This window comes from Morchella importuna, assembly GCF_003444635.1.
Source record: "Morchella importuna strain M04M26 chromosome Unknown Morimp01GS001, whole genome shotgun sequence".
NCBI lineage: Eukaryota > Fungi > Ascomycota > Pezizomycetes > Pezizales > Morchellaceae > Morchella > Morchella importuna.
The window spans coordinates 1,762,737-1,774,968 of record NW_025763398.1 but is presented as its reverse complement, the minus strand read 5'-3'; the positions used below and the strand labels follow the sequence as shown (position 1 = coordinate 1,774,968).

General features: G+C 48.3%; 2 protein-coding genes across 2 annotated transcripts; one reads left to right on the top strand and one right to left on the bottom strand.

Moving 5' to 3' along the window:
- Nucleotides 1-6,271: 6,271 nt before the first annotated feature.
- LAJ45_00431 (uncharacterized protein) lies at nucleotides 6,272-9,997 on the top strand (the record flags this gene model as incomplete). The annotated part of the gene is made up of 1 exon (XM_046110032.1): nucleotides 6,272-9,997. The coding sequence occupies one exon, from the start codon at nucleotides 6,272-6,274 to the stop codon at nucleotides 9,995-9,997; it is 3,726 nt and encodes a 1,241-aa protein (XP_045976725.1).
- A 738-nt stretch (nucleotides 9,998-10,735) lies between these two features.
- Nucleotides 10,736-11,706, bottom strand: LAJ45_00430 (uncharacterized protein; the record flags this gene model as incomplete). The annotated part of the gene is made up of 6 exons (XM_046110031.1): nucleotides 10,736-10,823; nucleotides 10,895-10,899; nucleotides 10,964-11,141; nucleotides 11,202-11,517; nucleotides 11,568-11,627; nucleotides 11,682-11,706. 6 exons carry the CDS (start codon nucleotides 11,704-11,706, stop codon nucleotides 10,736-10,738), a joined length of 672 nt encoding a protein of 223 aa, XP_045976724.1.
- Nucleotides 11,707-12,232: the final 526 nt, after the last annotated feature.

The window sequence follows — 12,232 nt, the reverse complement described above, 5'->3', positions numbered from 1 at the left end:
GTGGAAGCTGCAGGTAAACAAGAAAGTCAGCAAGCAAGCACAGACAGATCATGCAATTGACGGGAATTTCGGGGAAATTAACTACCACGGACACGATCTGCTTAAGGGGAAGGAGGAAAGGAAGAGGGAGGTTGTTTGTGGACGGGAATGTTGATCCTTTGGGTGAGTGCGTGAGTGAGTGAGTGAGTGAGTGAGCGGTTGTTGGGTGGTTGCAGTTGACGTCGTTGTCTCAACGGTTGAGCCTCGCCTTTGAGTGTTATTCAGCAGGCGCATCCCTGCAGTATGCATCCAAACAAGACTTTCCCCCGAGGTGAGAGCAAAGGTCACAACCATCTCTGCTGGCCATGATCATGATCACCATGGTACCCCCCCCGTCCCCCCGCATTTTCGCTAATTAAAGGCACCGGGAGCCATATGATCCTACTCCTCCTAGTAAATAGCTTGGGTAGGAATAGTATACTCGTTTACCACGAAAAGAACCAGAAAATGCCAGTGACGGAAACAGGGATAGTTTGTATGAGAGATCGCCGCCACTCCATACAAATAATCCTTGCCCTGAGAAACTGGTTCTTTTCGTGGTAAACGGGCAGATGACTTTACGGGGATACGGCCAACACGGGGGTATGGTCAATTCCAAGATTTTGTATGGAAACAAAAAGAGGTAGTCGACCAACTCCCTGTGTATCATACCTCACTCCGGAGTATATTTGAGATTGACCGTACCCCCGTGTTGACCATACCCCCGTGAAAGCGCCTATATCTATCCTGCTCTAGCTACCCCGCAAATAGTTGGATACCTACATGTAGATACATATACATCATTATTATCACCCTCCCCCATTCCTACCCTCAACTACCCTCACACAGCATTATTCAAACTCTATTATACCGTTCTCGCTGTGAAGCAGCTGATTTTATCCTCGGGAGTGAACAAGGCGGGGAAGTCTTGCTATAAGGGACATATACATCGATACCTTTATTAAATATTCTCTCAAGGTAGGCATATCCCCGTCGGCAGTGATGCCGGCAGAAGTACTCGAGTGTGTAGGGTACTTCAAATGAGGGGCGCATTAGATAGCACTCATTTTCACAATATATCACTCGGCTCATTATGACAAAACCTTGGCATCTTAGCAGGTATTTCTGCGGTGCTATGGCGCGAGAAGGCATAGGGGGTGGGTGTGTCAACTTCAGAGGAACTTTTTTGTATGGGAATTAGAGAAAATTCCACCATTAGGCTAGGCGCTAGACCATTAGGGGAGTAGATCTCCCAATTTCTATAGATTGATTGACTGCAAACGCCGAAGTTTACACACCTACCCACCATAGCTTCTCGAGCCATATGTAGTTACTCCTAAGGCCCTGGTCGGATGCACCCCGGTTTTAATACTATTATTCTCGGTTGCGCGATGCTTCATCCCCCAAGAAAAACTGAGTATTGTTGCGATAACTAAGGCGTTCGATAGGGATAGGTTGAGGTATATGGGGCTGTAGTATTGCGAGTTATCAAAATTATCCGGACGCTTGTTGCAACCAAATTTTGTACACAACCACGAGGCAAGAAGACAAGAGATTTCATTTTGTGATTCCTTATGCCTCTATTATCTTAAGCTTCAATATATGAGCTTAATTGAAGTGGTTTAAAAATTTGGTTAGTCTACCTAATTTACGTGGTTGCAACGCGAGCGTCCGGACAATTTTAACCTATAATAAATACCTTTGGAAGAGTTTATTGATATCATGGTGTTTCAATCTACTGTGTATTTTGGCCTACCAAACACCCTCTTTATTGTAGTGTTACGAATGCTATGGTATTGAGCCATGATACCATGGTACCTACTGGTGTAGACCCAAATAGGTCCTAAGAGTGTTGTAGTTATAATTGTTTGCAGTGCAGCCGTACCTCATCTCAAGGTTCTTATCCCCAAAGAAACCACCTCGTCACAGGGGGATGAAACTCACTATACCCACCATCTTGGCCTAAAGTCAACCCAGAAGAGGTTTCTGGGTATGAGTTAGGGTAGCTTATGTGATGATGCCCGGTTGCCAGGGCCATACACTGCCCCCGTAGTGGATTGGACTTGACGGCTCTCATTTACCAGGTTTGTGCCCCCTTAGCCATGAATCATGGGCGCGTGTTGGCATACACGAACACCATAGACTTAAGTTCATACTCTACAGCGTATCTAATCTCAATACCAAGCCTACGTTCCAAGGTCCATCACAATCCGATGTCCTTCCGCGTAAGTGGATAATCTTCAAAGATTCCCAGATTGAAACGGGGGTTAATTAGACCAGGTCTGACATCCCCAGTTCTGCACTGGATGGTTGTGTTGTAGAAACTCTATAATGAGATTGCAAACTAAAGCCATATCTTAGAAATAATGATTGTATCTCAAAATGATAGGTTGATACTATAGATAGCTCGGCCGCCTTCTTCGAAGGGCGACAGTTAGAGGCAAACTATGCTCGGTTCATTCCACGTTATGTGTATAGCACACTTCGTAAAGACGGTTCTAGAATGTTCCTTGTTGAACTGGCTATTCACAAGGGTGGAAAGCTGGCAGGTCGTCAGGAATATCCAACGGTATTCGTGGATAGGGTGGCCTATTTAGGAATCTTCCAGTAGTCGGTAGTCAATACTCGCCAGAACAGTGATCTTGCTCATGGTATCCCAGACTCGTGGGAGATATCGACAACTTGATATATGGAAAACATCACGGCGCTCCATGCTCTCCCCACATGGGCATAAGTGCCCCTTGTGTCCACCCCTTTGACTATAGTCTTCGATGAGCTGGGAATCATATAGGCAATCGTGCTTATTTTTCCTGGTCCCACCGCAAATACTAGCGCTAGACACATACCCTATATTCTCTATGTTTCGGGTGTTTGGAGAGTCCGGAGGCGGTTGAAAACACAGGGCTGAGTATTTCAGAAGGGGTGCAGAATAACTCGCGCGTTGGAGGAAGCGCTGTAAAAGCCCTATCCAATAGGAAAGGTTGGGACTTCAAGACTCTTTGTAGACACAGCCAATAGATTGTGAGTCGAGGCTTGTGTGCTGCAGGGTAAGATATAATTGGTATAAGATTGTCGTACTATATGCCTACGCTGGGCTATTGATTCATCTCGGGAGCTGAAGGCTCAAGTCCTTAAGAATCCTGTCTTATTGGTCTCTTTCCTTCAAGTGGAGTTTATTGAGAAATCTCATTCCATCTTTACTAGCAGTTGTGGCTTTCTGAACTATCTCACTACGGGCCAGTGATCTGCTTGTTTGGTTGAAAGGCTTTAGTTAAGTCAGACATGGGGATTACACAATCTAGTCGCTTGTATCCGAAAATTCGTCAGGCGCAGATTGAGATGAAAGGATTTCACTCTCCCTATTCGAAGGGTAAGAAGATAAAATGAGGCATACTCTCGAAGAACACTTTCTCGGGTTAGGTCATTAACCATGGTGTTCGTGATGGCGTGGCCGCGTGGTGTTCGTGTCTTTGTATTGGTGAAAGAGTTGGAGAAGGCAATGCCACAAGACAGCTGTCCCAAGTGAGATTTAAGCTTTCTATCCCGAAATAGACGTCGTGAATCCCCCGGGACCGTGCATGTATGTACTTGTTTACCACGAAAAGAACCAGTTGCTCAGGGCAAGGATTATTTGTATGGAGTGGCGGCGATCTCTCATACAAACTATCCCTGTTTCCGTCACTTGCATTTTCTGGTTCTTTTCGTGGTAAACGAGTATGTATGTATGTATGTATGTATGTATGTATGTATGTATGTATGTATGTATGTGTGTAGCAGTGACTCAGTCAAACCTTATTCGCCAACCCCTGACCTACTCACAGTCCATCACTCGCACCAAGCAATCAAGCAATCGATCGTTTGTGGAAAACGCGACCTGCTCATATGTATAGGTACGTCATGTCGTGTCCGATGCGGGGGTATAAAGTAACTTATAATTAGGATATGAACCTCACAGTCCATCACTCTTGATCAACCTCACAATCCCGATAATCACATGCAAACCGGGTGCACGAGGAGCTCATTTCGTTGTTTGCTTCTGGGCGATTGGAGGTTGGGGGGGGGGTCATCTCGGAACGGATGAGCTTGCGCCTCCGCCCCGAGAGATGAGGGGATGACGCGCTGCTACAGTTGCACTTTGAAGTGTGCTGGAGAGAACAAAGGGTCCTGCTTTGTCCAAGCAGAGAACTCAACTACCACAGTCGCTGCTGCTATCATATGAAGAGCTGCTTCCTTAGGCGGTAGGTACGCATTTAGACGGCGGTATGATCCCAACCAATAGGCTAACGTGGGGTAAATAATAGCTGCTGGCTGTTTTGTTTTAGGCGTGAAGTTGCAGGACGACTACATATCTGCTCTAAGGGCAGCTTAGAAAGACCTCACTCAATGTTTGCTGCAGAAACAGTTGGATACAGTCATCGTTCCTTGTATCCCCCCTCGTACGTAGCTCTCGAGCTCATTTAAGGGTGAGGGGCAAGCAAACAAGCTCCAGAGCTCGAGAGCTCAAGCTCCGCCATAAGGCAACTGTTGCTGGTAGAGTAGGTACAGTACCATCTGCATGCACTTTACTTCTATGTAACCCGGAGATAATTTTCCGGAGCCTTTTGGGACAAACGGGTTATTGTGGGAAAGTGAGATTCTCAATACGGCCAACTGAGGTAAGGAATGTGTTATTGTAGGTAGGGTAGCAGCAGCAGGCGGATGAGGCGCTCCGAGCTGCCAAGGCTAGGGTCAGGTTTCACAGAGGGTTAACGAGCGGGCTAGCAGGAAACTCGACGACGCGTAACGAATAAAGTTTTCGGAACGCGGCTTTGAGAGTGAAATATTTGGATCTGGAGGGGGGTCTAGCTTTTCTTTAGACTTCAATAAAGTGCCTGGTGGGGGTTTCTCGGTAAATCATCAAAGGCCCAAGGGTGAAAGGAAGTTGAATTACATGGCGGTCAGAAGAGATAGATGAACGATACCTACCACAGATTGGGGGGGGGGGTGTTCAGCTATTTACTACCGCACCCTCAGATCAGGACGTGAGGGCGAATGGAAGGATGAGTCGAGTCGGGGGCAACCAACAGTCCCGAGACAGCCGGGTCGGCCGAACCAGCAATCGCTGGCGAGAAACCTGGACTGCACCGGGTCTTCTCGGAGGACCGGAGGAAATTTACTCCACCGCGGTTACAGAGAAAAAAATGTCCACGGGACCGACCCCCGTTCGGATCTACCTTTGGGGTGTGAGGGCTTATCAGATTTTTTGAGCCAGAAGCATGGAGATGAGGGAGGAATTTATTACTGATTAGTTTGAATATTGAGGGGCCTAGCCAGAGAAAATTGAAAGAGTTACCTACATACATGATCAGCAACCTCCGGGATATTCTCTTGCGCGTGGGGAATTGACCCTTTGTACGAGACGAATTAGGTCTGCAGACCACCAGAACTTTGCACTTTATGCAAGATTTGGCTTATAATGTTATTTACAGTAATATGCAGACCCAGTCCGGCCCGGAAACGTCTCGCACATTACAAGTATTATGAAGTGAAGGAAATACAGAAGCGAGTGAGAGATCAGAGAGGACAAAAGAGATCTTTACCTTTTTTTTCAACATTGCGAGCCTAGGAGTGTTTGCCAGGCGGTGAATCATCCCCCCAGACATACAGCCTACACCCTACAGCCTCGCCGTGCAGTCGTCATTGACATTTTCCACCCGCCTTTCTCCCCGCCAACCTTACACAATTTTTCACTGGGCCGCGATTTGTGTTTCTTTTTGCGATCCATATATTTTCTCCTCTACAGCCACAGCCTCCCCCATCCCAGTCGAGGCTACTTAGTCGGATAGGTACTTCTTCTCCTTTTGTTCCATCCCATCCCTCTGCCCTCATCATCCCACTTCAACCCCATAAAATTTTTTCTCCCCGCACACTTTTTTTTTCTCTCGCGGCGGTCATTCCGGACTCATTCGATTTTTCTCGAACAATTCCCACAACCTCACTCATACTCACGCTCACTCACTCACTCATCACTCTACAACATCAGACGGCATTATTGTGTCGTCTTCAAATGAGCACTAAAACCCTTGTGGATATTCACGTACGTTACCATTGCTATTACCTGCTCTCGCAATTCAATTTTATTTTGGCTTGCCTCAGATATCATTTCCGCCACTGCTCGTTTCTGCGCGACTTTTTTTTTTTTTTTTGTGGTTGCTTTGCCATTCGATGCATGCTGACATATACGCCGTATGCCATCTAGATACCAGATCTCTGAATGGTCTTCAAACCGTTCACCACGCTAGCTCGTCAGAGCATCTCAAAGCACCTCGTCAACGGATATGCCCAATCCGTTGTTGCCGCCACCCAATCCTCATATGCCTCGTCGACCGTCCAGCTTTCGCGACTCAGTGGAAGTAGCGGCCAGTCGAATGCGCCGACACGCCTCAACACCGCCTTCCGTACCAGCGATGTCTTAAATACCTACCATGAGGACAAGGACAAGGACAGTAAAAAGTACTTGTTCTCGAAAAAGATCCTATGGTCAAAGGCACAGCACCAGCAGAAGCAGTTATTAGAGATCGAGGCGGACCCCGTTAAGTCGCGGTCTGGATCATTGGTAACGGCAGATGCGGTGCCACCGCTGTTGGAGGTACCTGAGGAGGGCGCATTCGTAGAGGAAGTCTTTGAGGAGGAGGTCGTAACTGCCGCCGCGGAGGCTCAGGAGGCCCTGCAGCCGGAGAAAGCGGCGGAACCGGCGGCGCCAGTGGTGGAGGAGGATGAGGAGGTCTTTGTGCCACCTGCTTCCCCGGTGGTATCTCCGGAGACCACGCTGTATAACCAACAACTGCAGAGTCTGCTATCGCAGGGAAAGCACCATGAACTCATCGCGCTTTTCCAGCTCATGATCAAGGAGGGTGTTCAGCCCAGCACAGCAACCTACAATCTCCTCCTTACCGCCGTCGTAGAGACAAACACCGTCGGCGTCACGCAGGTCATCAATGTGTACAAGGACATGCTTGCGCGGGGTATTCTACCAAGCACTGTCACATACTCAATCCTCATCGACTTCCTCGCCGCAAATGCCAAGACCTCACTTCACTTCACAAAGGGCATCATGGCCGACCAAGCCAGATTTGGCTTCGTCGTTCCCTCCCGCATGGTAGAGCTAAAGGAGATACAGAGCCAGGCTCCGATGGACCTGGCGCTGGACATTTTCTATGCAAGCACCGAGGTCCGCAAGGAGCGGGTGTTTCCGGAATCCACATATGCTATGCTTGCAGATGCGTGCGCAGAACACGTCCGGGAAGAGGACATGCTCAAGGTCTACACACACATGGAGCAGCGCAATGTTCTCCCCAGCGTCGATATCATGCTCTCGCTCATCAAGGGCTTTGGAAAGACAGGCAACATGAGCGCCGCGATCGAGACTTACAACCAATACCGGACCTCTGAGCTCGCGCAGCGACCTGGTGCGGTTGACGAGCGGTTCCGTGTTTACAAGACCCTAATTGTAGCCTACATGGACGCTGACGACGCCGCCGGCGCGCTTTCGTTCCTCGAGAAGATCATGGATGCCAGCACGGATCAGGTACGTTCTGAGAAACTGGCCGATGCGGTCATTCAAGGTTTCTTGGAGCGGAAAAACATTGAAGCAGCTCGAGAATGGATTCTCTCGCGTAACATGAGGGCGTCTGACTTCATGAGCCTCTCCAGAACCCTCATTGCTGTTTCTGACTTGGGCGACATTGATCTTGCTAGTAAGTTATATGTAGAGTTCAATGCCCATATCCGAAGTCTTGGCATTAGCCACCCCGCCACAGCAATTGCTCAAATGGCGTTCCTTGCGCTATGTGTAAAGACCGGTAGGGTTGAGAGCGCACGGGGCGTCTGGGGCGACCTCGCCGACCGTGCCCTTTCTAGCGGGCCTGACGTAGAGGCCGCTACACTCTACACTGTCATGCTGTTTGAGAACGGACTTACGAACGAAGCACTAGTTGTACTCAAGCAATTCATCGACCTCTATCTGGAACGACCCTACGGCGCGCCACTAATGCTTAGAAGGAACTATTTACAGCAGACATGCGAGCATCTGGTTTTATCCATCTCTCGGACGGGATTCTTGACACCAAGCATCGCATTGGATTTGTGTGGGTTTAACATGGTTCATTGTGGGCAGTTGGGACTGGAGGCATCCAGAACTGTCATGAAACTGTTTGGTGCGGAGAGGATATTGGGACTTACAATGCCACAATTAGATCTGTTGTTGCGGGTTCAGTCAGGTGTTCTGGTAGAGGTAAAAACAAAAGGATTTGAGCAGCTACCTGAGGATGTCAAGAGGTTTGAGCAGATGCTTTCTGTTGCAATGAAAGCCAATATTCCGCTGAATCCTGCCTTGAAGGATTCCATTGACCAGGCAGTGATGGCACTTGGTGATCCTACCGAGAAGTGGAATGCATTTGTTCAGGCTCAAACTGTTTGGGAATCTCTGCCACATTCACCAGTTCACTCTTCAGAGATGAGTGGCTCCCCTACACTGGTTGCCAGTGAGGGTGAGACTATTCCGGAGGACAACTTTGATCCGTACTGGGCCAAGACCGATGTCAAGGTATCGCAGGCTATCGACAATGCTCTTGAGGGGGCAAGAACTACCAGACCCAGGCTATCAGACGCAAAGCGCATGTACCAGCAGACTCGCCGGGCAGGAAGACTTGTCCGCATGACGACCCTCGCAAGAATGGTTGCCGCCGCTGCCAGCTCAAATCAGCCAGACTTCATGTACGAGATCTACCGAAATGCAAAGAACGACACTCCACTGCTTATGGAATACCGCTCCGTCCGATATGTCTGGTGTGTTCTCCTCGATGCTATGGTCGCCGGCCACCTCACCCTTGGAAACCGCCAACAGGCCTCCGTATATCACGAGGAGATGTTGAAGATGGGTGCTTCGCCTTCTGCAAATACTTATGGGCTGTACATTGTCTCTCTCAAGGGCTCCGACCAGACTTACGACGAGGCCTCAGAGGCACTTAAGATCTTTGAGCGCGCCAAGTCCGAAAATGTAGTCCCTAGCTCTTTCCTCTACAACGTTCTCATCGGAAAACTTGCAAAGGCCCGCCGCGTCGACGACTGTCTCTTCTACTTTGCTGAGATGCGCGCTCTTGGAATTAAGCCTACCAGTGTCACCTACGGAACCATGATTAATGCCTTGACCCGTGTCGGCGACGAACACTTCGCCGAGGAACTCTTCCAGGAGATGGAGGCAATGCCGAACTACAAGCCCCGCCCCGCTCCGTACAACTCCCTCATCCAGTTCTTCGTCAATACCAAGCGCGACCGCACAAAGGCAATGGCCTACTTCAACCGTATGATGTCGCTCGGCATTGAACCCACCGGTCACACCTACAAGCTCCTCATCGAAGCCTATGCTACACTTGACCCGCCAGACATGCTTGCCGCCGAAGGTATCCTCGAGATGATCCGTGCCAACGGGCAGACTGTTGAGACCTCCCACCACGCTGCACTTATCCACGCCAAGGGTTGCATCCTACACGACCTCGACTCCGCCATCGCTCACTTTACCGCCATCACTGAGAGTGGTAGTGTAGCACCAGACAACACGATCTACCAGGCGCTACTCGAGTCTCTGGTTGCCAACCACCGTGTTAAGGACACTCCTGCTTGGATTACAGACATGAAGCGTAGGGGAATCAGGATGACGCCTTATATCGCCAACACTTTGATCCACGGATGGGCAACGGAGAAGGACATCGTAAGAGCCAAGGCTGTGTATGACTCGCTGAGCAACAATGAGAACGACAGACTAAAGAGGGAGCCGAGCACGTACGAGGCAATGACAAGAGCGTACTTGGCGGTTGAGGATAGAGAAGGTGCGATGATGGTTGTAGAAGAGATGGGCGGCAGGGGATATCCCCATGCGGTTACTGTGAAGGTTGCTGAATTGGTTAGAGGGCGGGAGGCTTCTGCAGTCGCTGCGGTTTAGATTGTTTGTCCGTTTCCTTTTCTTTGGGTCTAATGTCTCTATCTGGCTGGCTGGGTGCTTGATATAGAATCGGGTACGGGTTTTCCTATTATTTATTTTCTATCACAAAAAGCTGGGGAGATATCTACACACGAAACTGTTTGGTTAGTTTGGGGTTGCAATTTTCCGGGGGACTATCTTTTTCTCTTTCTGGTACATAATTACCTTTCCTTTTTACTACTATACCCCCCCTTTTATTACTTTTTTTCCTTCTTTTCGGCGGTGTTTTTGAGGTTCGTGATTGGTATCTCTGGGTTTTCATTTGTTACTTGGGTTTTCATTTCCTGCTTCACTTCACTGTTTATATTTTTTATACCCACTTCACTCTGGGTTCGGGTTGGGTAGCAGGCGGGCGTTTTTCTTCTTGATTTTTTGTCATCTGGGTTTAAAGGAATCTCCACTCTTGCGATAATATCGCATACTATATTACTTTCTATAATTAGTTAGTACTGTACAGGCTCTCAACATATATATTGGCCAAACTTTCTTCCATTTGGTTTCGTTTTTCTTTTGTATTCTCTCTATTTCCTAGGGTTCGCTGTAACATATGTATAGCTACCGTGTAGAAGAAACAAAGACAAACAACTCCATTCAAGCTCTACATATTTGGCTAACAGTTCTTAAAGTAAAGGGAATAATTCTAGGTATAGGAAATTGAACTTGACTTGCTGGTGGTAGTTAACCATTCCCCGGCATGTATTAAGGTGAAAGACGCTCAATCTTCCAATTTGTCTCTGTAGGCGATTCCCGGGTATATGCAAAGCGGTCATGTAAACGACTCGGACGACTACAAGTGTAAGGTTAGTATGAGTAAGCGAATTGCGGGGTTAGGTTGAGTGGCCTAGTGCGGGGTAATACCCTTGCTATTGGAAGTTAGTAACTGTAGACTGTAATATGTATAAATGCTTGAGCGAACAGGTGGATTACCCAGAATTCAATATACGTTGGAATGATCCTCAAGCCGCCCCAGAAGGGAGGTACGGGGATTTTCTCTCGATCTTCGAATCTTTGTTCAACTTCTTTTACCTGCTGCTCTAGCAGTTCTCTGCCAGGGAGGACAGAGGACTGCTGACTTGCCCATGCGCCGATCCTGGACCCACGAATTCTGGAAATATGCTGTTAACCGTTCTGTGCGATTTGGCCTTGTTGTCACTGTGGAGCATACCGAGTATCATAATAGACCTGGCTTTCTGCATCCGTCAACCTCTCGGTGACCCCTTCAACTCTAACCTGCCTCTCTTGCTCCTTCCACCAGAATGTCAACGAGGCATTGGGATTACTAGCGATGTCCTTTGACTTTTTAGAAGTGCCCCAGTTGGAGTAAATGACGAATCCCCGATGGTCTAGCTCTTTGAGGTAGACTGTTCGTGCTGAGATGCGACCGGATGGTAGACTTGCTGTAGAGAGGGTTGTACCCTCGGGCTGAGAAATGGGATGGTTTTGTGCTTCCTTGAACCAAGCGTGGAATTGCTGGAACGGGTCTATTTGGGAGCGAGTTAGCAGAGTAACTGAGAAGACGAGGGGGGTTAACCTTCGTTAAGATTATCACGATCAAGGCTTCCTTGGAGGTATTGGTCGTCTTTCGGCGCAACTTATTAGGCTAGTTAGCTTAAGAAGCATAAAAAAGTGGGATGATCGGACGAACAAATAAGCTTTTTGTTAGAGGCCATGATTGATCTCCCGAATAGCGCTGGTATTGCAGAGCGCATGTAGTATAGAAGAGCAGGCACGCAGATCGCAAAGACAAAGGTTACAAAAGGATGAATATACATCTTTGTGTTGTATCGTGGTTTGAAAATTTACATGTAGTGGGGCGAGGTCGTGCCGTTGAGTTAAGTCTCGGTATGTTCCGAGTCCGATGGAAGACGTCATGTCATCCCCGTTGACGATCTGGTGTAACATCACTATTCTTCCTCACGAATTGGAGCATTCCAAGATATCGGCACACCTACTCGCGCGAGTAGATAGATGCATTGTTAAGTCTGCCGAAATTTGGACCTTGGCTCTCGAATCTTGCATCTTGCATCACTGAAGTCCACTCATCACTCATCACTCGCCGGCTGCTTCCCGGACCAGTTAAATATTTCGAAGATTTACCTATCTCAGAGCACTTCTCATCTTGCTCCGAGCAACCCTTGGATCACATGATTTTGGGCTATGCAACTTGGAAATGCGGTCAATACCAGTTATCGACTT